At 47.0% G+C, this 27,301-nt stretch overlaps 1 protein-coding gene across 4 annotated transcripts in view; it reads right to left on the bottom strand.

Annotated features, from left to right (window-relative positions):
- The window catches only part of ABCA5 (ATP binding cassette subfamily A member 5), a 48,276-nt gene extending 31,629 nt beyond the window's left edge, over positions 1-16,647 (bottom strand). For 2 of the 4 annotated variants that reach the window (XM_077188135.1, XM_077188132.1), the window contains exons 1-10: positions 16,527-16,647; positions 12,964-13,088; positions 11,000-11,112; positions 8,586-8,790; positions 8,201-8,359; positions 7,446-7,543; positions 4,626-4,855; positions 2,410-2,551; positions 783-971; positions 143-290 (exon numbers count right to left, since the gene is read on the bottom strand). In XM_077188135.1, coding sequence (XP_077044250.1) covers positions 143-290; positions 783-971; positions 2,410-2,551; positions 4,626-4,855; positions 7,446-7,543; positions 8,201-8,359; positions 8,586-8,790; positions 11,000-11,104 — 1,276 coding nt within the window. In that variant the 5' untranslated portion in view covers positions 11,105-11,112; positions 12,964-13,088; positions 16,527-16,647. Of the gene's footprint in view, positions 1-142; positions 291-782; positions 972-2,409; positions 2,552-4,625; positions 4,856-7,445; positions 7,544-8,200; positions 8,360-8,585; positions 8,791-10,999; positions 11,116-12,963; positions 13,089-16,526 lie in introns of all 4 variants that reach the window. The other 2 variants (XM_077188133.1, XM_077188134.1) reach the window with 2 other exon arrangements.
- Positions 16,648-27,301: the final 10,654 nt, after the last annotated feature.

Raw genomic sequence — 27,301 nt, forward strand, 5'->3', positions numbered from 1 at the left:
TTTCAGCCAGAAGTGTAAAAATCCGTGTGAAAACAGCATCACCTCCTTTCTCCAGAGAGTTCAGGAAGGAGATGGCAGCAGCTGGGGGAGCTCAGGATTCCAGGCTGATCCTCCCAGAGCTCAGGGTCTGTCAGGAACTCACCTGGGATCACCTGGTCAAGGTAGACAGCCACGAGCAGGTAAAAGATGCTGTCCAGCACCAAGAGAATCAGAGAGATACACAGAGGGTAAGGACCAGCATTGATGTTTGCAAATGTTGCCCCATCCTCATAATCCTCCAGGTGCATGACCTGCAGGGAGAGATGTCACACACCAAAAAGGCAAAAACCAGCACAGTGCAAAAAAAAAAAAAAAAACAACCCAAAACTTGGCAAAAAACTTGGCAAAAAAACCCCAAAATAATGAGAAAGTGACTGAGATCATAATGGACACAAAGAATAACAGCTCCTTTATGGTGCTATCATAATGGACACAAAGAATAACAGCTCCTTTATGGTGCTGCATATTAAACTGCTATGAAAAAAAGTTTTATAGTTTTAAAACATTTGCATATTTTAAAAACATTTGAATAGCTCTATTTTTAAATATTGCATATTTTAAAAATATAATTTAAATATAATAATTAATAAATAGCACAAATAAGAAATATTAATACATATAATAAATATAATAAATATAATAAATAAATAATTAAGAAATATAATTAAAGTATAATTTAAATATAATTTTTGAAAAATAAAATATCTATTTAAAACCCCCATCAGGGGCAGGTGGGGATTTACCTGTGCAACACCAATCAAGAAGCTGCACTGACACAAAGGGCTGAGGATCCACACGAAGGATTTGGGGAAATCCTCCAGCAGGACAATGTTGAGGCCCACAAAGCCAAAAACCAGAGTTGCCAGGAACTCCACGATTCCCACGTGCTTGGACTTCTTAAACAGAGGGGTCAGCATCAGGGCAAAGAAAACCTGAGGGCAGAGGGAAAAACAGACAGGAAAGTACTGTAATTATAATAACTGTAATAATAATAATGATAATAATAATGATATAGAAATTGTGTGGAAAAACTAAGGGAAAATACCGTAGTATAATAATAATAATAATAATAATAATAATAATAATAATAATAATAATAATAATAGTAATAATAATAATAAAAAAATAATAATAATAATAATAAGAAGAAGAAGAAGAAGAAGAAGATGAAGAAGAAGAAGAAGTGGAAAAACTAAGAGAAAATACCATAATAATAATGATGATGATGATGATATAGAAATTGCGTGGGAAAACTAAGGGAAAATACCATAGTAATAAAAACAATAATTAAAAAGAAATTGTGTGGAAAAACTAAGGGGAAATATAATAATAATAATAATAATAATAATAATAATAATAATAATAATAATAATAATAATAATAATAATAATAATAATAATATGTGGAAAAACTAAGAGAAAATACCATAATAATAATAATAATGATGATGGTGATGATGATGATGATGATATAGAAATAGTGTGGGAAAACTAAGGGAAAATACCATAGTAATAATAATAAAAAAGAAATTGTGTGGAAAAACTAAGGGAAAATACAATAATAATAATAATAATAATAATAATATAGAAATTGTGTGGGAAAACTAAGGGAAAATACCATAGTAATAATAACAACAATAAAAAAGAAATTGTGTGGAAAAACCAAGGGAAAATACAATAATAATAATAATAATATGGAAATTGTGTAAAAAAACGAAGGGAAAATATAATAATAATAATAATAATAATAATAATAATAATAATAATAATAATAATAATAATATAGAAATTGTGTCAAAAAATCTAAGGGAAAATACCATAGCTGCCTCTGACAATCATATAATTTCAATCATATAATTTATAATATAATTTTCCTGGTATAATCACTACAGCACAGGTTCATGGAATCATTTTCAGCTGGAAAATACTTTTAAGATCAAGTCCAACTGTTCCTCTTATCAATTCAGACAAGCAACTGGATAGATAAATATATTTATGATGTATTTTTTATCATTCTCTGACAGTTTATTAGGTTTTTTACATTAAACTCTGTAGTAACAGGAAATGTTTTGAAGAGGATCTGGAGTGAAGAATGGTTCTGTGGAGGGCTGAAAACTCAAAACCTGATGAGTTTTCATCATATATAAACTCATCATTAGAAACTCAGATATTTCAGGAGGGAAAAGCATTTTTCAAGGGGATGGGTGACACCTGTACCACATCCTAAAACCAGGAGAAAACCCCAGGAAGGGCTGGGACAGCTCAGACTCCCAGCACTGCTCAACCCCACAGGAAGAACAAATATTCTGGCAGAGGGAACAAATCAGGTGGGAAGGGAATAAAACAAAGCCCCAGGGCCAGGAATACTCACAGAGGAGACTCCATAGAGGAAGAAAAGGAGGAATATGACAAAGGCACTGCTCTGGGGGAACAGGGACGAGGCTGTGGCAATCACAGCCATCAGGATGGACATGACAAAAATCAGGCTCACGTAGAGCAGCACCCAGGACAGCCTAGGGATGGAAAAACCCAGAAAAATTAATGAATCCCCAGCCACACAAACAGCAAAACCCAGCACTCTTTAATATTCCACATATTCCAAAACCCAGCACTCTTTAATTCCACATATTCCAGAACCCAGCACTCTTTAATTCCACATATTCCAGAACCCAGCACTCTTCAATATTCCACATATTCCAGAACCCAGCACTCTTTAATTCCACATATTCCAGAACCCAGCACTCTTCAATATTCCACATATTCCAGAACCCAGCACTCTTTAAAATTCCACATATTCCAGAACCCAGCACTCTTCAATATTCCACATATTCCAGAACCCAGCACTCTTTAAAATTCCACACATTCCAGAACCCAGCACACTTTAATATTCCACATATTCCAAAACCCAGCACTCTTCAATATTCCACATATTCCAGAACCCAGCACTCTTTAATATTCCACATATTCCAGAACCCAGCACTCTTTAATATTCCACATATTCCAGAACCCAGCACTCTTTAATATTCCACATATTCAAAAACCCAGCACTCTTTAATACTCCACACATTCCAAAACCCAGCACTCTTTAATATTCCACATATTCCAGAACCCAGCACTCTTCAATATTCCACATATTCCAGAACCCAGCACTCTTTAATATTCCACATATTCCAGAACCCAGCACTCTTTAATATTCCACATATTCCAGAACCCAGCACTCTAAAATTCCACATATTCCAGAACCCAGCACTCTTTAAAATTCCACATATTCCAGAACCCAGCACTCTTTAAAATTCCACATATTCCAAAACCCAGCACTCTTCAATATTCCACATATTCCAGAACCCAGCACTCTTTAAAATTCCACATATTCCAAAACCCAGCACTCTTTAATATTCCACACAGGCTTCTACCCCAAGTTAATTTCTAACTCTGTGTCTCACTGCACCAAAGGGCAAGTGTGCAATAAAACATGAATAAAAAAGCTGTTTGTAACAAAACCTGAGTCAAAGAGCTGTAGTGAACATCCTGGGGTTGTTCTCAGCACACAGTGAGACCCAGGGCAGTCAAAGATGCACAATCAGGTGATTCACCTTTATTTTTTGCATAATTAATTCCCTGGTATGGGCAAAAGAGGGTAACAGAGTCGTAGGTTTCAATAATTCAAGGAATTCTGTTTAAAGTTTAATAGAGGCTGCTGGGCAGGGTAATAAAATCCTGCTCTGTTGAAAACCAGAGCTGTGAGTGTGGGAGCAACTCTGACCTCAGCAAACAGGGGTGGTTTGTGTGCAGGTAGCAGAAAATGACACATTTCCTCTGAAACAACTGAAAAATAAATCATTCCAACCACCCCAGGTGGATTTTCAGTGCAGGGTGAAAACCCTGCCAGAAAGGGCAAAGCCAAACCTGGTTTTATCCCCTCAGCTATCAATGGTTTCAAATTAACACATCATTTGGGAGAAAAATGAAATATTCTATTGCCCAGGCCAATTTTCATCAGGGTGAGGAAACAATTGAAAACCTGTTGTTGAGACTGCTCTGGCACATTCAAATTATAGAGCTGGGTTCATTTAATTGTGTGCCAGGCTGCAGGTTACCTGTTGAGCTTCTAGGGAAGGAGGCAGTGAGCCAAAAATGCTTAAAAAACTCCATAAAACCTCACACATGATGAGTTTAATCCCTCTAATCTGGTGTAGCTTTACATTAATAAATGCAGCAGGATTACTTATTAAAATATTCATATTTTCATGGTACTGCAAGTGTCTCTCTGTTTAATTGTACAGAATATCAATATTTTGTATTTATCAATATATGTATTATTTGTTAATACAAATAATTAAATTATTTGTATTTATCAATATTTAAGTGAATATTTTTCACTTAAAGACTGAAAACAATTTAAGAGCTGGAGGGTGCCATAGAAGAGGTTAACTAGAAATTTTTTTAACATAATAATTTTTAATATAATAATTTTTTTACATAGATTTAATTTTTTTTCCTTTACATATATTTAATTTTTTTCCCTTTACATATATTTAATTTTTTTTTTCTTTTCTAAGGAACAGGTTGTAGCAAACACTCACATACCAGAAGGCAGTGTCATGGAGTCCCAAAATTTTCAAGAACTCCTTCAGCTTCCTCTCCTTTTCTGCCACGATGTGAATTGCTAAATAATACCCAAAGGGGGAGAATGCAATCACCAGGTAAATTAAAATGATTGCACGAGGGAAATTATCAATTTCCACCACTGCAGCCTCTCCCATAACCATGGCTCTGGTCAGATCCAGCTGTTCCCAAACAGAATGATTTGTCTTCAGCTGGAAGGAAAAGGAGGAAAAGTTATTTTAACATTTTTCCTGATTTTTCAACCCCATCCCAACCCCTCCACCCTGGAGATCTGGAGAGCCCAAAACCTTCCTGACCCCAAATTCCAGGCCAAAAGCAAGACTGGAAAACACCTGAATGCCTGGGGATGAAATGAGGAAATGTGGAATTTCTGTCATTTAAAAAGATGGAATTTGCTGCCTGCACGAGCAGGGTGAGGGGAGGGAAATTGGGAAAAATTGCTGAGAAACAGTGACAGCAAAAGAATAAATTTTGCAGGTAAATTCTGCCTGGAATGGCATTTTGGGGGGAGCATTTGAGGAGGGTTGTGCTGGATGTTCAGCATCTCTGGGATGCAAATGGAGACACAAATCCTCAGAATCCAACCCAAAAGGATTGGGGAAATCCTGGACAGAACAGTCCTGGACAGAACATGGCCAAACCTGCCCCAAAACTTCTGCATTTTCATCAGATCCCAGCTGGGATCTGACACAGCATCTCTAGGCAGATGAAGGAGCCCGTACAATCCCTGGATCTGCCCTTTTTTGGGGTGAGGGTGGCATTTTCTGGGATTTTCCCAGTGGTACATGGACAAAACATGGCCAGACCCACCCCAAAACTTCTGCATTTTCATCAGATCCCAGCTGAGATTTGAGACACAGCATCTCCCAGGATTAGCAGATTGATTAAGGATTAGCAGGCAGCCCCTGGATCTGCCCTTTTTTGGGGTGAGGATGGGATTTTGTGGGATTTTATAGGATTTTCCCTGGACAAAACACAAGCAAACCCACCCCAAAACTTCTGCCTTCTCATCAGATCCCAGCTGGGATCTGACACAGCATCTCCAAGGACTGACAGATAGATTAAACAACCCAGGCAGCCACTGGATCTGCCCTGTTTTGGAGTGAGGGTGGGATTTAATGGGATTTTGTGGGATTTTATGGCATTTTCCCTGAGGTACCTGGACAGAAGAGTCCTGGACAAAACATGGCCAAACCCACCCCAAAACTTCTTCCTTCTCATCAGATGCCAGCTGAGATTTGAGACACAGCATCTCCCAGGATTAGCAGATTGATTAAGGATTAGCAGGCAGCCCCTGGATCTGCCATTTTTTGGGGTGAGGATGGGATTATTTGGGATTTTATGGCATTTTCCCTGTGGTACCTGGACAGAATAGTCCTGGACAAAACAGTGCTGGACAAAACATGGCCAAACCCACCCCAAAACTTCTCCCTTCTCATCAGATCCCAGCTGGGATCTGACACAGCATCTCTAGGCAGATGAAGGAGCCCGTACAATCCCCGGATCTGCCCTTTTTTGGGGTGAGGGTGGCATTTTCTGGGATTTTCCCAGTGGTACATGGACAAAACATGGCCAGACCCACGCCAAATCTTCTGCATTTTCATCAGATCCCAGCTGAGATTTGAGACACAGCATCTCCCAGGATTAGCAGATTGATTAAGGATTAGCAGGCAGCCCCTGGATCTGCCCTTTTTTGGGGTGAGGATGGGATTTTGTGGGATTTTATAGGATTTTCCCTGGACAAAACACAAGCAAACCCACCCCAAAACTTCTGCCTTCTCATCAGATCCCAGCTGGGATCTGACACAGCATCTCCAAGGACTGACAGATAGATTAAACAACCCAGGCAGCCACTGGATTTGCCCTTTTTGGAGTGAGGGTGGGATTTAATGGGATTTTATGGCATTTTCCCTGTGGTACCTGGACAGAATAGTCCTGGACAAAAAAGTGCTGGACAAAACATGGCCAAACCCACCCCAAAATTTCTTCCTTCTCATCAGATGCCAGCTGAGATTTGAGACACAGCATCTCCCAGTATTGACAGATAGATCAAGGATTAGCAGGCAGCCCTGAATGTGCCCTTTCCTGGGGTGAGGATGGGATTTTGTGGGATTTTATGGCTTTTTCCCTGTGGTGCCTGGACAGAACAGTCCTGGACAAAACAGTGCTGGACAAAACATGGCCAAACCACCCTAAAAGTTCTGCCTTGTCATCAGAGGCCAGCTGGAATCTCACCCAGCATCTCCCAGGATTAGCAGGCAGATTAAGCAGCCCCTGGATCTGCCCTTCCTTGGGGTGAGGATGGGATTTAATGGGATTTTGTGGGATTTTCACAGAATTCCCAGAATCCCCAGGCTGTCAGACACCTCCAAGGCCATCGAGTCCAGCCCAGCCCCAGCCCCTGACCCAAACCCTGGCCCCCAGTGCCACATCCAGGCTTTGTTAAACACCCCCAGGGATGGGGACTCCCCCAGCTCCCCGGGCAGAACATTCCAGAACTTTATCCCCCTTTGTGTCAAACACTTTTCCCTGCTCTCCAACCTGGATTTCCCTTGGTGCAGCTCGGGGCTGTGTGCTCTGGTTGTGTCAGAGCCCAGCCCCAGCTGAGCACAGGCACCTTTCAGGAGCTGTGAGGGTGATGGGGGCACCCCTGAGTCTCCTTTGCTCCAGGCTGAGCACCCCCAGCTCCCTCAGGGCTTCCTCTCAGGGTTTGTGTGTTCCCAGCCCTATTTTATGGGATTGTTTTGGGTGGGATTTTATGGGTTTTGTGGGATTCCTCACCTGGATGATGGCAGCATCAATGCAGGCCTGCAGGGCTGTGAAGCCTGAGCTCCAGTAGGTCACAGACTCGCAGCTCTTGCGCAGGCTGGAGCACGCGGCTGCAGGGGAAACAGGGAATGATCATCTCCAGGAGACCTCCCAGGAGGTGAAATTCCAGGTGAAAATCCCAAAAAATTGAGTTACAGCTGCTCCACTCCCTGATAACAGCACCAACAAACCCCACAAAACAATACACGCAACACCAGGTTAAAAAAAAGGAAAATTTGAGATGATTTTCCAGCTCATTCCCTTGCAGATTTACCTCTGGATTACCATTACTATATGGATTTACTATTAAATAGGCAATAATCGCCTTCAGGAGCCCTTCCATGCCACAATTCCAGGTGAAATTGAGTTACAGCTGCCCCATTCCCTGGTAACAGCACCAAAAACCCCCACAAACGCAACACCAGTCCAGAAACAAAAAACCAAAAAATGAAATTTTGGGATGATTTTCCAGTTTATTCCCTTGCAGGTTTACCTCTGGATTACCATTACTATATGGATTTACTATTAAATAGGCAATAATCACCTTCAGGAGCCCTTCCATGCCACAATTCCACGTTAAAATCCCAAAAAATTGAGTTACAGCTGCTCCACTCCCTGATAACACCACCAACAACCCCCACAAACCAATATATGCCACACCAGGCCAGAAAAGGCCAAAAAAAAGAAATTTTGGGATGGTTTTGCAGCTTTGTCCCCTGCAGGTTTACCTCTGGACTCGGTGTAGATGGAGGACATGGCGATGGAGTCGTGGAACCTCAGCTGGTAGGACATGGAGTCCTTGAACACCACCCCCACAAAGTTGGAGGGTTTGAGAAAACTCGCCTGCTCCAGCTCCTCCTCACTCAAATACTCCTCAGTGATGAGGCCTGGGAGCAGTAAAATAGAAATATGAAATATAAAATGAAAAAATATAAATAAATATAAATTATAAAAATATGCTGTAATAAAAATAGAAATACACTATAAATAGAAATACAAATCTAAATATAAAATTATAGTAAATATGTTAAAATATTAAAAATACAATGTTGTATTCCTCCTCAAAGGGAGGAGGAAATATGGGGAAAAAACCAAGATTTAAGGTGTCAGTACCATCCTCAAAGTTGTCAGAAGCCACTTTCCTCATGATCTCCCGAGCCAGGGCTGTGGGGGGGGTGTAGCCAATGACAAAATTCACCAGCACCGAGGGGTCCAGGGGGCCCAGGTCTGTGTTGGGCACCTCGTCATATTTCCTGTGAGGGTGCATCATGCTCATCAGGATCAGCCAGAAGAGGAAAAACAGAGGGAAAAGCACCTCCTGTATGGAAAAAATGGAATATTTTATAAATTTGGTATTTTTAAGGGTCAGAAAAATTCAGTATATGGTCATTAGGAGCAGCCAGAAGTGGAAAAATAGAGGGAAAAGCACGTCCTGTACCAAAAAAAAATTTGAATATTTTAAAATTTAGTATTTCAAACAATCAAAGAAATTAATGATGTACTCATTAGGATCAACCAGATTAGGGGAAACCATAGGGAAAGCACTTCCTGGACAAAAAAAAAATTAAGTATTTCAAAATTTAGTATCTGAGAGGGTCAAAAAAATTCACTTTATACTCATCAGGATCAGCAGAACAGGAAAAACAGAGGGGAAAGCACCTCCTGTAAGGAAAAAATGGAATATTTTATAAATTCAGTATTTTTAAGGGTCAGAAAAATTCAGTATATGGTCATTAGGAGCAGCCAGAAGTGGAAAAACAGAGGGAAAAGCACGTCCTGTACTAAAAAAAAATTGAATATTTTAAAATTTAGTATTTCAAACAATCAAAGAAATTAATGATGTACTCATTAGGATCAACCAGATTAGTGGAAACCATAGGGAAAGTACTTCCTGGACAAAAAAATAATTAAATATTTCAAAATTTAGTATCTGAAAGGGTTAAGGAAAATTCACTATATACTCATCAGGATCAGCAGAACAGGAAAAACAGAGGGAAAAGCACCTCCTGTATGGAAAAAATGGAATATTTTATAATTCAGTATTTTTAAGGGTTAAAAAAATTCAGTATAGGGTCATTAGGATCAGCCAGAAGTGGAAAAACAGAGGGAAAAGCACCAAAAATTGGAATATTTCAAAAAACCTCATCATATTTCCTGTGAGGGTGCATCAGGCTCATCAGGATCAACCAGATTTAGGGAAACCACAGGGAAAAGCACCATGTGCACCAAAAAATTGGAATATTTTAAAATCCAACGTTTCAAAGGGTTAAAGAAACTCATTGTGTACTGATTAGGATCAACCAGAACAGGAAAAACACTGGGGAAAGCACCGTGTGCACCAAAAAAATATGGAATATTTCAAAATTCAATGCTTCAAAAGTTTAAAAAGCTCACAATATACTCATGAGGATCAGCAGAACAGGAAAAATAGAGGGGAAAGCACCTCTGTCCCAAAAAAAATTGAATATTTTATAATTCAGTATTTCAAGGATTGAAAAAAGTTCATTGTGTACCCATCAGGAGCAGTAGAACAGGAAAAACAGAGGGGAAAGCACCTTGTCCACCAAAAATTGGAATATTTTAAAATCCAACATTTCAAAGGGTTAAAAAAATTCATTCTGTACTGATTAGGATCAACCAGAACAGGAAAAACATTGGGGAAAGCACCGTGTGCACCAAAAAAATATGGAATATTTCAAAGTTCAATGCTTCAAAAGTTTAAAAAGCTCACAATATACTCATGAGGATCAGCAGAACAGGAAAAATAGAGGGGAAAGCACCTCCTGTACCAAAAAAAATGGAATATTTTATAATTCAGTATTTCAAGGATTGAAAAAAGTTCATTGTGTACTCATCAGGAGCAGCAGAACAGGAAAAACATTGGGAAAAGCACCGTGTGCACCAAAAAAATATGGAATATTTCAAAATTCAGTGCTTCAAAAGTTCAAAAAAAGCTCTTTATATACTCATCAGGATCAGCAGAACAGGAAAAATGGAGTGAAAAGCACCTCCTGTACCAAAAAATTGAATATTTCAAAATTCAGTATTTCAAGGATTGAAAAAAGTTCATTGTGTACTCATCAGGATCAGCCTGAACAGGAAAAACATTGGGAAAAGCACCTTGTCCACCAAAAATTGGAATATTTTAAAATCCAATGTTTCAAAGGGTTAAAAAAATTCATTCTGTACTGATTAGGATCAACCAGAACAGGAAAAACATTGGGGAAAGCACCGTGTGCACCAAAAAAATATGGAATATTTCAAAATTCAATGCTTCAAAAGTTCAAAAAAAAATCATAATATACTCATCAGGATCAGCAGAACAGGAAAAACATTGGGAAAAGCACCGTGTGCACCAAAAAAATATGGAATATTTCAAAATTCAGTGCTTCAAAAGTTCAAAAAAACTCAAAATATACTCATCAGGATCAGCAGAACAGGAAAAATAGAGTGAAAAGCATCTCCTGCACAAAAAAAATGGAATATTTCAAAAACCTCATCATGATTCCTGCGAGGAGCCCCCTCACCTGCACACTGCTCTTCTTGGTCCTGCACTTGATCAGGCAATTCTTGAAGAGCAGAGCTCGGGTTTGCCTCCACACTCCTGCCTCTCTTGGAGCTCCTGGGGCCATTTTCTGGGCTGCTTTCAGAAGAAAAAAATACAAATCTTTTGTTAAATGACAAAAATAGAAATTTTTTGTTAAATTTCCCAAGCTGAGGCGGGCAGCTGCAGCGTTCAGCACCTCTGGGCTTGGATGGTCACAGAAAAGTTTCAGTTTTTGATGTTTTAATAACTCCTGATACAGGTTATGTGTCTGTCACTGGGGAACTGGGAATGGGAGAGAGTGGGAATGGGAGAGACTGGGAATGGGAGAGACTGGGAATGGGGAATGGGAGAAACTGGGAATGGGAGAGACTGGGAATGGGGAATGGGAGAAACTGGGAATGGGAGAGACTGGGAATGGAGAATGGCAGAGATTGGGAATGGGAGAAACTGGGAATGAGAGGGACTGGGAATGGGAGAGATTGGGAATGGGAGAGACTGGGAATGGAGAATGGGACAGACTGGGAATTGGGAATGGGAGAAACTGGGAATGGGAGAGAGTGGGAAAGGGAGAAAATGGGAATGGGAGAGACTGGGAGGGGGAGAGACTGAAAAAGGGAGAAACTGGGAATGGGAGAGACTGGAAATGGAGAATGGGAGAAACTGGGAATGGGAGAGACTGGGAATTGAGAATGGGAGAGATTGGGAAGTGGGAATGGGAGAGACTGGGAATGAGAGAGACTGGGAATGGAGAATGGGAGAAACTGGGAATGGGAGAGACTGGGAATGGGAGAAACTGGGAATGGAGAATGGAAGAGACTGGGGATTGGGAATGGGAGAGACTGGGAATGGAGAATGGGAGAGATTTGGAATGGGAGAAACTGGGAATGGAGAATGGCAGAGATTGGGAATGGAGAATGGGAGAGACTGGGAATGGGAGAGACTGGGAATGGAGAATGGGAGAGATTGGGAAAGAGAGAGACTGGGAATGGGAGAAACTGGGAATGAGAGAAATTTGGAATGAGAGAAACTGACAATTGGGAATGAGAGAAATTGGGAATAAGAACAATTGGGAACTGGGAATGAGAGAAATTGGCAGTGAGAGAAACTGGCAATGAGAGAAGCAGAAATTGGGAATGAGAGAACTTGGGGATGAGAGAAACTGGCAATGAGAAACGGCGAATTGGGAATGAGAGAAATTGGCAATGAGAGCAATTGGGAATGAGGGCAGCTGGGAATCCAGCTGGGAATTTGGGCTGAAGATGCCCCAGGACGCCTTGGAGCCATCCCTCAGGCCCAGGGCAGGACCAGCTCTAGCCCAGCTCCCTAGCCCTGAGTTAAGCCCAGCTCCCTAGCCCTGAGTTAAGCCCAGCTCCCTAGTGCTGAGTTAAGCCCAGCTCCCTAGCCCTGAGTTAAGCCCAGCTCCCTAGTGCTGAGTTAAGCCCAGCTCCCTAGCCCTGAGTTAAGCCCAGCTCCCTCGCCCTGAATTAAGCCCAACTCCCTCGCCCTGAGTTAAGCCCAGCTCCCTAGCCCCGAGTTAAGCCCAGCTCCCTAGCCCTGAGTTAAGCCCAGCTCCCAATCCCTGAGTTAAGCCCAGCTCCCTAGGCCTGAGTTAAGCCCAGCTCCCTAGCCCCAAGTTAAGCCAGGTTTATTTCCATTTTCCCCCAGGTTTATTTCCATTTCCCCCGTGGATCCCAGCCCCAGCAGTTTCTGTGGAGCAGCACTGCAGGCTGAGGCAGGAGCAGGGAGAGCTGCCCTGGGGCCAGCTGTGCAATGGGCTGTGAGTAACCCCCTTCCCTGCTGGAGCACAGCCAGCACCACTCACTCCTGCTTTTGAACCTCTTCACCACTGCCCAGGCTGCACATGGCCGTGGGGAGAGGGAAAAGAAATGAAATTATTAAATGGGATTAAAGAGGAAATGTTCTTCCAGGAATGGCTGCACGTACCTGGGGAGGGATGGGAGCTGCAAGGGTTCTTCTCTCCTGGGTTTTGCCGCCCTTTTTGCTGCCTGAGGTTGGCAGTCAGGGCTCAGTGTCCATCTCCCTCTGCTTCCTCAGCTGGGACATTTCACCTGGGAGGGTGAGACAACACCAGGAGCTGCTCAGAGGGCACAGGGGGCACCAAGGCCACCAACACCAACACCAAACTGCTGGGTCTGGCTTCTCTTCTGCCTCTGGCAGGGACCGAAGCTCTTGAGACGGTAATTCGTGCTCACACTCAGGTGTTTATTGCTTATATGGATAAGAAGAAAGAAGATAAGATAAGAAATAAAGATGGGAATATGGATAAGAAATAAAGAAGATCCTTTATTTCTTATCCATAAGAATAATTTCTTATCCATATTACAGTCTCACAAGGGGTGAGTTCTGCAGTATTTCACTAACAAGCAACACAATGCCTAACTAGCTCTCTCTACAAGGCCTTTTAAGAATAAACTGTCCAATTAAGAAATGACACCTCAATTATTTTCACTTTTAACCCAACAACCAACCACCCATGCCCTGTAATGTGGATTTTTATCCAGTGACACAAAACCACCCAAACCCATGGAGAAGAAGGTGAAGAAGAGGGAGCAGCCTCCACCCTAAAACCTCCATCCTGCTTTACATCTATTACTGTATTCTAAACCCTTAACTTCAAGTTTTCCACCCTGTGACACCACACACTTCCAACCAACTCCACACCCATAATCCCAGTGCTAATAAATTTTGGAAGCTTCTCCACAGCCTCAGGTCAGTGCAGTGTTCTTGTGGGGGTCAGTGCCTGCCAGCACAGAAAGTTTCAAATTCTCAGCAACAAGGACTTCAACAAGAAACTGAGTAATTCCTCAACCCTTCAGCCAAAACACAGTGGAGAATGTGGAATTTATCCATATTCCAGCTCCCAGCACTCCTTCCAGAGCAGGCTGATGGTGCTGGTGCCTGTGCAGAGCTCTGGGCTCTCAGTTATCTGTCAGACACCACATGGCTCAAACTTCCTTCCCTGCCTGGGTTCTAATGGGGAAATCTTTTTTTGGAGCACAGACACCACCTCAGGAACGGGACACAGGAAGCTCCTCAGATGTCAGCACCACTATAAATACACAAATATTTTATCCATAGAGCCTGTCTGAGCATGGGAGGGGTGAGAGGAGGGAAAAGGGGCAAAAAGGAACCAAATTCCCACTCCCAGGCTGGCTCTGGGGTCCTCCATGGAGCAGAGACCCCACGAGGGATGTGGGATTCAATCACTGCAATTTGAATTTCTGGGAAGGAATCCCACCTCCAGCCTGGAGTGCTGCCCTCACACTGAGACTACTTCAAAAATTTAAAAGAAAAAATATTTTGCTTAAAAAAACCCAAAAATCCAACTACAAAAAGCTTCAACACCAAGCTATGACAGCAACCAAGCCCTGCAGGAAAAATGAGTACAACTCCTCTGGATATTTTCAGGCAAAAAACCTTTCCCAGTGACAGCAGAGTGTTTGAAAAATAATCAAAAGCAGCAGTTCTTGCTTACAGGTCATGAAAATCACCGTGCTTCTCCCTCTGCTCACAGCATGCCCTGCAAGTGCCACTGTTTGCACATTCCAAGAGCAGTCCCAGGAATAAAATGCACCAAGGGCCCTCCTGAGCACAAGGGTCTGACCCAGGAACCCCTTCCCTCAGCCACAATATTTTAATTAAATAATAATTATAATATTGATTATAATATTATTATTAATAATAATAATAATATTTTCATTAAACTCCCAAACCTGGCAAAGACGATTTAACAAGATTCAACCACCAGTGCCAGTTACTGTTTTTCTCCAATTATTTTCTATCCACTTCCAAAACCCAAAACACTCCCACATCTCCACTGGAACTCTGCCATGCTTTCATTTACGTCAGCCAGGTTGGAGGAAGGGTCATCTGAAGAATGTTAATTAATTTTTCATATTACACCTGCCACCTCCACGTAGGCTACAGAATGATGAAGGACACCGAAGAAGCATCACTTGAAAGGTGAAAAATTGTATTTGGGGGAGGAAAAAAAAAACAACCCAGACCCTCTTTGAAACTCCAGATGAAGGAAAGGAACACAGAGGCCCAGCAGAAAAAGCTGCCAAGGCATTTGAATTGATTAAGAGCAGAAAAAATGCAGATAGTCTGTGAGGATCCTGCTCAGCTCAGGCAATGCCTTGTGATTTGTGCTGCTGTGGCAAGCGGGTGACACACAAACCCTTGTGGGCATCTCAATCTAAGCCATCTCAAGGGAATGGCTGGCTCTGGGCTTCAATTCCACATCAGAGATGCCAGTGCTTCTTAAATACTGCTCAGCTGATCCCTGGGAAGCCTCCCTCCCTTCCCCAGGCACCAACCTGGCAACGGGCTGTAAAGGTCACACGCTGACTTGGTGCTGCACAGCACGTTTGCCTTGTCCCTCAAGCCAGAAAAAACCACCCAAAAAACCCCAAAAACCCAAAGAAAACCAAACAAGAAGGGTGTCAGCCACAACTAAATGAGCTGTGGCTCGAGGCAAAAACAACTCATGAGTGAACAACCCTGTGGAACGGCAGGAAAATGAGATTATTGATCTTGCTGCTACAAGACAGCAGCCGAGGTGGTCCTACAGCAAAACTCTGCTGAGCTCTTTACATCATTGAAATTGTGACTATAACAACATTTAATAACATAAATACTTTATGTGGTAAGTTTAAAAAAAGGGCTGAATTTTCTCCCTTTTCTGAGTTTTCTCCCTGATATGAATTTTCTCCTGTATCAGCCCCAAGGGGAACCCCCGCCCTGCCCAGGGCTGCAAATCCCTTCCCTCCAAACTCATCCCTGCTTCCCTGAGGGGACAAGGAATGACACGGAGCAGAGCCAGGTCGGGCTGTCCCTGCACAGCTCCTGCAGCATCCTCAGCATCCTCCTGCATCCCTGAGCATCCCTGAACATCCCCAGGCATCCCCCTGCATCCCTGAGCATCCCCCTGCATCCCTGCACATCTCTGAGCATCCTCCTGCATCCCTGAACATCCCCAGGCATCCTCCTGCATCCCTGCACATCCCCAAGCATCCTCTGAGCATCCTCCTGCATCCCTGAACATCCTCCTGCATCCTTGAGCATCCTCTAAGCATCTCCAGCATCCTTCTGCATCCCTGAACATCCCTGAGCATCCCCAAGTATCTCCTGCATGCCCGAACGTCCCCGAGCATCCTCCTGCATACTACTGCATCCCTGAACATCCTCCTGCATCCCTGCAAATCCCTGAACGTCCCCGATCATCCTCTGAGCATCCCCAACATCCCTGAGCATCCCCCTGCATACCTGAGCATCACCGAGCATCCCCCTGCATCTCTGAGCACCCCCAGCATCCTCCTGAATCCCCGAGCATCCCCCTGCATCTCTGAGCATCCCCAGCATCCTCCCGCATCCCCAGGGCGCCCCAGCCGCGGGTGCCCCGCGTGTCTCGCAGGGAGGACACTCCTGCTTTGCACATCTCCCTTTTCCCCCGCTCGGAGTCCCTGGCAATGCGCTTTTCTCACCGTTCAGCGCGCAGCCCCGCCGGCTCGGCTGCCCCAGCCATCGGCACCCGCGAGTAATGACGCGCACCCAGGTGCAGCCCAACTCCTCCTCTTCCTCTCCGCTCCTTCCCCTTCCCGTCCCACCCGAGCCGGAGGGGCCGGGCCCGGCCCCTGCCACCGCCCCCCGGCCCGGGACCGCCCCATGGCAGCGGAGCCGAACCCCCGAACCCCCCGAACCCCGCCAGTACCCCTCCGGTACCTGCCGGTACCCCCCAGTACCCTCCGGTATTCCCTGGTACCCCCCGGTACCCGCCGAACCCTGCCGGTACCCCCTGAACCCCACCGGTACCCCCCGGTACCTCCCGGTACCCCCCGGTAACCCCTAGTACCCCCTGAACCCCGCCGGTACCCCCGGTACCCCCCGGTACCTCCCGGTACTCGCCGAACCCTGCCGGTACCCCCCAGTACCCTCCGGTATTCTCCGGTATCCCCGAACTCCGTCGGTACCCCCCGGTACCTCCCTGTACCCCCCGGTACCCCCGAACCCCGCCTGTACCTCCCGGTACCCTCCAGTATTCCCCAGTACCCCTCAGTACCTCCCGGTAGCCCCGGTACCCCCTGGTACTCCCTGGTACCTTCCGGTACCCCCGGTACCTCCCAGTACTCCCCAGTCCCCCTCGGTACCCCCCGGTACCTTCTGGTATCCCCCAGTACCCTCCGGTACCCCTCGGTACCCCCCGGGCCACCCCACAGTGCCGGCCCCTCCCTGCTGCTGACCTTCCTCCCCTCCCGGACACCCCCGATCCAGGGGTCCCCCTCCACCCCTCCCGAGGGCTCGGGACCCCTTCCCTGGCAGGGACACTGCTCCCCAGGGCCCTGTCCCTCACAGGGACACTGCTCCCCAGGGCCATGGTCCCCTTCCCTGGCAGGGACACTGCTCCCCAGGGCCCCGGTCCCCTTCCCTCACAGGGACACTGCTCCCCAGGGCCCCGGTCCCCTTCCCTCACAGGGACACTGCTCCCCAGGGCCCTGTCCCTCACAGGGACACTGCTCCCCAGGGCCCCGGTCCCCTTCCCTCACAGGGACACTGCTCCCCAGGGCCCCTGTCCCTCACAGGGACACTGCTCCCCTGGGCCATGGTCCCCTTCCCTGGCAGGGACACTGCTCCCCAGGGCCCCTGTCCCCTTCCCTCACAGGGACACTGCTCCCCAGGGCCCCGGTCCCCTTCCCTCACAGGGACACTGCTCCCCAGGGCCATGGTCCCCTTCCCTGGCAGGGACACTGCTCCCCAGGGCCCCTGTCCCCTTCCCTGGCAGGGACACTGCTCCCCAGGGCCCCGGTCCCCTTCCCTCACAGGGACACTGCTCCCCAGGGCCATGGTCTCTCACAGGGACACTGCTCCCCAGGGCCCCGGTCCCCTTCCCTCACAGGGACACTGCTCCCCAGGGCCATGGTCCCCTGCTCTCACAGGGACACTGCTCCCCAGGGCCCCTGTCCCCTGCTCTCACAGGGACACTGCTCCCCAGGGCCCCTGTCCCCTGCTCTCACAGGGACACTGCTCCCCAGGGCCCCGGTCCCCTTCTCTCACAGGGACACTGCTCCCCAGGGCCCCTGTCCCTCACAGGGACACTGCTCCCCAGGGCCCCTGTCCCTCACAGGGACACTGCTTCCCTGGGCCCCGGTCCTGTTCCCTCACAGGGACACTGCTCCCCAGGGCCCCGGTCCCCTTCCCTCACAGGGACACTGCTCCCCAGGGCCCCGGTCCTGTTCCCTCACAGGGACACTGCTCCCCATGGCCCCGGTCCTGTTCCCTCACAGGGACACTGCTCCCCAGGGCCCCTGTCCCCTTCTCTCACAGGGACACTGCTCCAGAGGGCCCTATCCTCTGAGAGACCCCCCCTTCCCCAGGACTCGCTCCTCCTGGGCATCCCTTTCTGCTGCTGACCCCCTTGTCCGAGCACCTCCTCCTCATCCTCCCACAGACCCCTTTCCCAGGGACCCCATCCTCCAGGTGACCCCACCCCTCCTGGCGACCCCTTTTTCCAGGGACCCCATTCTTCCTGAGGTCCTCTTTTCCAGGTGACCCCATTCCTCCTGAGGACCCCTTTCCCAGCACCCCATCCTGTAGGTGACCTCACCCCTCCTGAGGACTCCACTCTCTGGGTGATCCATGATTCCCCTCCCAAGAACCCAAATCTCTGGATGATCCCCCTTCCCAGGCACATCCATCCTCCAGGTGCCCCCCTTCAAGGGACATCCCCTTCAAAGGATTCTTTCCCCTGTGTGATCCCATTCCTCCTGAGGACCCCATCCCTCTTGAGGACCCCTTTTCCAGGGACCCCATTCTTCCTGAGGACCTCTTTTCCAGGGACCCCATCCTCCAGGTGACCCCATTCCTCCTGAGGACCCCAATCCTCCAACCTCTGGGTGATCCTCCCTACCAGGGACCTCCATCCCCCCCTTCAAGGAACCCTCCCTTCTAAGGATTCTCTCCTCTGACCCCATCCTGATGCCTCATCAGCCCTAAAATCACCAGCCAAAGGAGATGAAAATGAGGAAAAAAACCAATTACCGTATATTGAAGGTCCTCTGGGTACACTTTTGGCAGAAAGCACACGTGGCACAGGGCTTTGACACTTTTATAAATTTAGCAAATCAGCATCATTGACAAGAGTCCCTAATTAAAAGTACAGCTGATGAAGGAATTCCCCTCTTGGTTCAGCCCCCTGCTGGAGCCTCCCCCTTGCTTCCAGCCCCACATTGTATCTAAATACATGGGAAAGTGAAATGGCCTTGGCTGGCTGAAGAAGCGAGATTAGAGCAGCATTCCAGGAATGTGTTTGTCTCACAAAGCTTTGGAGTTAGCTAAGAAACTAAATAACTATACAACAATAGGCAACAGAGCCACAAATACCTGAAAAATACATTAAAAGCAAAAATCTTGGGGCACCAATCTCTCATGAGGGCTTCACTTGCAGGGACCACATCCTCCAGGTGACCACCTCTCCCAGGTACCCCAAATCCTTTGTGTGACCACCTCTCCCAGGTACCCCCAATCTTTTGTGTGACCACCTCTCCCAGGCACCCCCAATTCTTTGTGTGACCACCTCTCCCAGGTACCCCAATCTTTTGTGTGACCACCTCTCCCAGTACCCCAATTCTTTGTGTGACCACCTCTCCCAGGTACCCCAATCTTTTGTGTGGCCACCTCTCCCAGTACCCCCATCCTTTACGTGACCACCTCTCCCAGGTACCCCCAATCCTTTATGTGACCACCTCTCCCAGTACCCCAATTCTTTGTGTGACCACCTCTCCCAGGTACCCCCAATCCTTTGTGTGACCACCTCTCCCAGGTACCCCCAATCTTTTGTGTGACCACCTCTCCCAGGCACCCCCAATTCTTTGTGTGACCACCTCTCCCAGGTACCCCAATCTTTTGTGTGACCACCTCTCCCAGTACCCCAATTCTTTGTGTGACCACCTCTCCCAGGTACCCCAATCTTTTGTGTGGCCACCTCTCCCAGTACCCCCATCCTTTACGTGACCACCTCTCCCAGGTACCCCCAATCCTTTATGTGACCACCTCTCCCAGTACCCCAATTCTTTGTGTGACCACCTCTCCCAGGTACCCCCAATCCTTTGTGTGACCATCTCTCACATCCTTTGTGTGGCCACCTCTCCCAGGGACTCCATCTTTGTGTGGCCACCCCTCCCAGGGACCCCCATCCTCCAGGTAACCCCCTCCTCCAAGGGATCCCCTCTTCCAAGGATTCTCTCCTCACAGGAACCCCATTCTCCAGGTGATCACCTCTCCTGAGAACCCCCACTCTGGGCACCCCATTCTCTGGGTGACCCCCTCCTCAAGTGGATTCTCTCACAACCTCAGTTAATCATGCCCTGGGTTGGAAATATGTGCTGGGACATTTGAGGCTGGGCAGGAGCTGCCTCGCTCCATCCACTGCTCCCAGCTCCTGCCTGCATCCACAAGGTCACCAGGATTTTATTCCATCCCCCAAAATGTAATTAAAGCATTGAAAAGGCTGCCCTGAATAGCAACACTGAATTCCTGCCATCTGCAAAGGGGTGCTGGTTCCTGTGATGCTTCCCACGGAGTTATTCCCCCTCTGGAATCTCTGTCACCCTCTGGATGGACCTTTTGTGCCTCTGGGATGTGATCAACCCCACGGAGCTGTTTGTTCATCTCCCTGTTCCCATCATTGGGAGCACAATCTGAGCACAGCCCCACCTGCTCTGATGTTCTAAGTGCCTCCTGTAAGCTGCTGGGAGAGGCTGAGCTGAGCAGGAATCCTGAATCCTGCTCATCCATGCTCAGGAAAACACCCAGAAGCTGCTGGGAGAGGCTGAGCTGAGCAGGAATCCTGAATCCTGCTCATCCATGCTCAGGAAAACACCCAGAAGCTGCAGGGAGAGGCTGAGCTGAGTAGGAATCCTGAATCCTGCTCATCCATGCTCAGGAAAACACCCAGCAGCTCCTGCTCCAGCAGGGATTCACTGCTCAGATCCCTGCAGGGCTTGGGAATTCCTTGTCTGGGTTGGTTTGTGCACGAGGATCAGCACAGCAGTGACCAAGCTCGGTAAGCACAGCATGGACTCCACGTTTTTATCTTGGAAAATGGAGACCAGGACACTGTGTCCTCATTTGGGAAGAAGAAAAGGCTCTCACAGCCCGGTATTAAGTGAAAAGCACTGTTTGCACAAGGAGGTCTCAGCCATGCAGAAGCATTTGCATCCCCTCCTTCCCCCACAGCAATGGTTGGGAATATCCAGGGGTGAAGGTCCCAGAGCCCTCATTAGGCCCAAGCCCCACAGCAGTGCCTCAAGTTTGAGCTTTTCTACTTTTCACATTCTGTGCTGCTTTAGTGTGTAGCTCTGAGCTTCATTTTAAGTGTTGGTGAGCTCTGTGCACAGAGCAGGGACACAAAACAATTCCTGCTCCAGCTGGGCACCAAGGACAAATGATCCAAATCTCAGCCCAGGAGCACAAACCCCGTGGGCTGGAGACAGAAAAACAAGGATGGGACTGCAGGGGCTAAAGCTGGGATGGGACAATGAACTGCAAGATGCAAATGGAGCAGAACTGATCCCAGGGAGAGACCCCGTGCCCGGCCGTGCATTTTGGGGCCATTTTGGTTCATCTTGGGTTCATTTTGGGACCATTTTGGTTCATCTTGGGTGCAGCCCTGGCTGGGCTCTGGTGCTGCCCAAGGTGGATCCATGGAGGAGATGCTTTGAATAAATCCCTGCTTTATTCTGGAGCTCTGCCCAGCCTCTGTTCCAGCTCAGCCTTCACAAGGCACAAATCTCATGGAAACTTTCTTTATTTTCCTTAGTTTCCACCTTAACCAAGAATATTAGCTCAAAGGACTCTAATTAAATAATTGCCAACAGAATACTGAGTAAATACAATGACATAACTATAACTTGAATTAAAAAAAACCCCAGAACTTTTTATCTTCACCCCCCCCCAAGCATTAAACACAAGAAAAGCCCATCTGGGGCTGAATTCCTCTGGTCACTTTGTTGTGGTCTCTGTTTATACTTCAAAAGTTGTAACTGCTCATATTCATGTTCTACTTCTTCCTGGCCGAGTGGAAATTGGAACGAGAGGGTCTCCAGGGTTCCCTCCTGATGCTGGTTTGGCTTTTGCCTTTTATTCTTTTCTATATTCTCTGTATTCTTCACACATATATTTGTAACTCAGTATGGTATTAGTGGCTCTTTTTCCCAGTACTTTTCCATGGCCTTTCCTTAGACAAAACAGATTCCAGAGCTCCAAGGCCCCAGTGCTGTCTTGGTTCTTGGGAACCAAGGCTGAGAACAACTCTTGGGGGTCCAGAAGATCTGGGGGGACTCCAGAGAAGGGGCCTGACCTGGGGGGAATTGAATCACCACTTGTCCTGCTCATTGGTGCTTTTTAACAATCATGCTAATTTCCTAAATCCTAGAAATGTGTGCTCATCCCTGTAGGGGTGGGCCATGGTGCACAGCTTTCCATGATTGCTCCTGAAGGCCTTCATTAAAGATTTGCTCTTTTATTACCTCCTTACTAAAATTATTAATCAAGTTTCACTTCCATGTTAGAGAAAGGCAACATCCAAGCCACTCCATGAATCTGTGATTTGATGCTCTACTTGCCAAGTTTGTAACTCCTTGGAGTTCAGGGTATTTTAGCCCAACAGCTCCTCCTGAAGAGGTTCAAGCTACAACCCCCCAGGACAATTCATAGCAACAAAACGTGAGGGGTCTGCACAGAGCACAGGAGGTGGGTGCCCCAAAACACCTGGCTGTGTAATTTGGGAGGAAAACATCCTCTAAAATATCCCTGGCAGGTGGGTGAGACCCCCCTGGCACTGGGTGCTGCTGCAGCCAGGGAAACACCAAACAGAACCAGCACCTGAGAGTCCAATCCAGCCTGCAGCACAGGGAGAGAACCTCCAGAGAGCCATTAAACCTAAAGCCCTGCACTGCTTTTCATCTTCAAAGCACCTTCAAACCAGCACCTAATTAATTTTTACAGCAGCCCTGTTTGCTCAGGTGCCTCAAACATCATCTCTGTTTGTGGGTACAAAGAGCCAAAGGTGGTGGAATTTGTTCCAGACCAGAAGGAGTCTGTGCTGAGGTGGAGGTGGCTGCTGTGTTTGCACCACAAACCTGTCCAGGTTACGCTTCCAAGCAAAAGGAGTTCAAGACAAAGAGGAGAATTTAATCTCTTTAAGTGGAACAGGGATCTAAACAACTCCACCAGGCAGTGGCACCAAATGATGGCAACTTCCAGTGGCTACAAGAAGGCTGAGGGAGTTGGGGTTGGTCACGCTGGAGCAGAGGGAAATTTCTCCAGTCCTCATCACTCTGGGCTGATGGACTCTGTGCATCCCACCAGGGTCACAGCAGCACAGGCAGAATTGGGCCATCTCTTCCCTTTCTCTTTAAAGGATCTCCTTCCAGGGGGATTTCATTGAAATTGAAAGTTGTGCTCAGGTGCTCACCTCAGGAACTGAGCAAACAGGATATCAGGGAAGCACAGCTCAGTGCACTGCAGAGGAAACATGACTGGCTGAATTTCCTTTCTTTCCTTTCTTTTCTTTCTTTTTTTCCTTTTTTCCCTTTCTTTTATTTTTCTCTTTTCTCTTTCTTTCTTTCTTTTCTTTCTTTCTTTCTTTTTCTTTCTTTCTTTCTTTCTTTCTTTCTTTCTTTCTTTCTTTCTTTCTTTCTTTCTTTCTTTCTTTCTTTCTTTCTTTCTTTCTTTCTTTCTTTCTCTCTCTTTCTCTCTGTCTTCTTTCCTTTCCTTTCCTTTCCTTTCCTTTCCTTTCCTTTCCTTTCCTTTCCTTTCCTTTCCTTTCCTTTCCTTTCCTTTCCTTTCCTTTCCTTTCCTTTCCTTTCCTTTCCTTTCCTTCTTCATTTCTTTCTGTGACTCAGCATTTTGAAAGTACAGTGGAAAAAGAAAAAACAAAAAAAGGGCATTAAAATGACAAAGGACCATTCCCAAAATCTTGGGAGCATCCCTGCTCCTAATGTGGAAACCCTGTGCTGGATGTGGGGCAGAGCAGGAGGGAGGTGCCTCCATCCAGCAGGGCAGGCTCAGCTTCTTGCAGGGAAATCTGGGAGGTTCTGTGCTGTGCACAACAACTTCAGACACAAAGAAATGGCCAGCAAGGGAACATTATCCTGGGGTTTCAGGCTGGTGGATGTGGCCCTTCCATCCCCTCTCCCTGCAAGAGCACACCTGCTCTGACTGCCCTTCCCAGCCCTTGCAGACGCCCAGGAATGCTGGAATGATTTTGTGCAGTGGTGCAGAAGCTGCAGGTAAACTGCAGCTGCTCTTTCACAGCTTCTTTTTGCTTTTTTATCAAAGCTTTTGCAGGGCCCTTTGGGAGCCAGAGGCCCATCACAGAAATTGCTTGGATTCAAATGCAGAGAAACCCAAATTATATTACATTTTCCTTTGGACTTATGAACCAACTTTAGCCCTGTTCCTGCCTGTATCTTGTGACTGTTTAGAGCTCTTTTTCTTGTGCACACAGCTGGCTCAGGCACTTGCTGAGATCTTCTCCACATTTACTGGAAGTGATGTGTTTGCATCAATAAACCTGTGGGTAAGCACAAGGACAATGCATTTGCATCCTCTCCAGCCCAGATTCCCAGCAGGAATTCAGAGCACCTCATTTAGAGGACTCCCTTTTTTCTGGGAGCTGGAAAGAGGCTGAAATAAACTGTGCAAAACCCAAATTGCTCCAGCATTTACTGCTCCAACTGCAGCTGCACCAAACTGCAAAGGGTCCTTTGCCACTGTCAAAGCTGCCAGCTCTTGGACACCAAAAATATCCTGATATTCAGGCCCAGGGCATCATTAACAAGTACAATTTATCCCTGGATTTAAAGGAAAGGTCTCAAAACCCAGCTGAGAATTGCAGCATTTTGCACCTCTAGGAGTGATTATGCAAAATTCAGTTCTTTAGGAGTCAGGTTTGCACACACCATGCAGGACAGGGTTTTACTCCACGCCCTCACCCCCCTTCTGGAACAACATCCAGGCTGGCTCAGAATAAAATTTCATAAAAGAAATTTCAATCTTGGCCTAAGACTTGGCACGAGGAGTCCCAGCCCAGAATAGATTTTTACGGGAAGTTAAAAACCTCTGGGAGAAAAAAAAAAAAACACCAAAAAACAAGCTTTAAAGTGAAGCATCAAGAGAGCTCAACAAGAGCCAGGGCAGCAGTTCAGTGCACAATATATACATTGTGTGCAATGCATATAGAATGCCATAATTACACCCAGATGGGTACAAACATAGATTCACTCTGGCCATGAGTAATACCTCATGATTGCAGAAAAAAGAAGCCAAATGCCTATTTTAAATCAGAAGAGTTTGAGAGGGGAAAATGTGACCTCTCCTTGATGGGATGTGACAGAAAATGAGTATTTTTTTGTGTCAGAACCACTGTTGAGTGTGGCACTATCCCCTGGTCCTGCAGCCACCTGCCCACCTCCAGCTGTGTTCCCTTCCCAGTGGTTTTCCTGGTTGGATTATTAAATATGATTTCCTGCTTTAAAAAAGCTCCTGGCTGGCTCTGCACTGCAGCACACTCCAGATATCCATGTCAGTGAAAGGAGGAGAAGTTTCCTGCTGTCATCCCAATAAAAAGATCCCTTCAGACAGAGGTGCCACCTGTCCTTGCTTAGCACTGGAGCTGCTCAGCCTCGTTCCACCATGTTTTAGAACTTTTTTGCAGTGGGGCAAAAGATGCCTTCAGTTTTAGCTTTTCTATGTTTCAGGTTCTGTGCTGCTTTAGTGTGTGGGGCTGGGCTCACATCAGGGGATGCTGAGGCTCTGTGCACAGAGCAGGGACACAAAACAATTCCTGCTCCAGCTGGGCACCAAGGACAAATGACCCAAACCTCAGCCCAGGAGCACAAACCCCGTGGGCTGGAGAGAAAAAAACAAGGATGGGACTGGATGGGCTAAAGCTGGAATGGGACAATGAACTGCAAGATGCAAATGGAGCAGAACTGATCCCAGGGAGAGCCCCCGTGCCCGGCCGTGCATTTTGGGACCATTTTGGTTCATCTTGGGTTCATTTTGGGACCATTTTGGTTCATCTTGGGTGCAGCCCTGGCTGGGCTCTGGTGCTGCCCAAGGTGGATCCATGGAGGAGATGCTTTGAATAAATCCCTGCTTTGTTCTGTAACTCTGCCCAGCCTCTGCTCCAGCTCAGCCTCCTCAAGGCATCAGTTCCTGCTCTTCTTTCCTCTCCCTGGCTGCTGGTGAGGCCTCTTTTTCTGTCCCTAAATATCCAGGTTTCTCCTTGCCTTGCACACTCCATACTGGGAATTTTGAGGCTGGCTGGGACCCCAGCATTGCATCCACACTCAAAAAACTCATTCTGCATCCCTGGGAACCCAGAGCAAAGAGTAGTTTAGGACTAAACCCTTGACTAAGTTGTTGAATGAACCTGCAGCTCATTTTGCTGAAGAAAGGGTGGCATGAAGGAGTTGGGGACAAACAGTGAGAAACTGAGTCCAGAGGGCAGAGCAGTGCCTTGAGGTGAAACCCTGCCCCAAATCCCAAATCCCAAATCCCAAATGCTGACATCTTCTAGGAGTGAGGGGTGCAGGGGACTTGGGGGATGGCTGAGGTCACATCTTCACCAGTGACCCATGCAGGGACCCATGCAGTGCCACCCAGCAGTGCCACTCATCAGTGACCCAGCAGTGTCACCCAGCAGTGTCACCAACCAGTGTCACCCACACAGTGCCACCATCCAGCACTGACCCACACAGTGCCACCCAGCAGAGCCACCCAGCAGTGTCACCAACCAGTGACCCACACAGTGTCACCCAGCAGTGTCACCCAGCAGTGTCACCCAGCAGTGTCACCAACCAGTGTCACCCACACAGTGCCACCCATCCAGCACTGACCCACACAGTGCCACCCAGCAGAGCCACCCACTAGCATCATCCAGCAGTGCCACCCGCCAGTGTCACCTACCAGTGTCACCCACCAGTGTTGCCCACCAGTGCCACCCAGCAGTGTCACCCAGCAGAGCCACCCAGCAGTGCCACAGCTCCAGCTCCCTGGCCCAAGCAGGGCCAGGCAGCCTGGGGGCTCCTGAGTGGGAGTTAAAGATGTCTTGACTGCAGGGGAGCCTTGATGGGGTCATTTTACCCCCCTGGAGCTGCAGGGTGACAGGGCTGGGCTCTGGGGGACTGGGGCAGAGTTTGAATTCCCTTTACTGCTCCTGGCTTTGGGATGGAGTCACTGGGCACTCAAACAATGC

The sequence above is a fragment of the Agelaius phoeniceus genome, chromosome 19 (genome assembly GCF_051311805.1).
Source record: "Agelaius phoeniceus isolate bAgePho1 chromosome 19, bAgePho1.hap1, whole genome shotgun sequence".
Taxonomy (NCBI): domain Eukaryota; kingdom Metazoa; phylum Chordata; class Aves; order Passeriformes; family Icteridae; genus Agelaius; species Agelaius phoeniceus.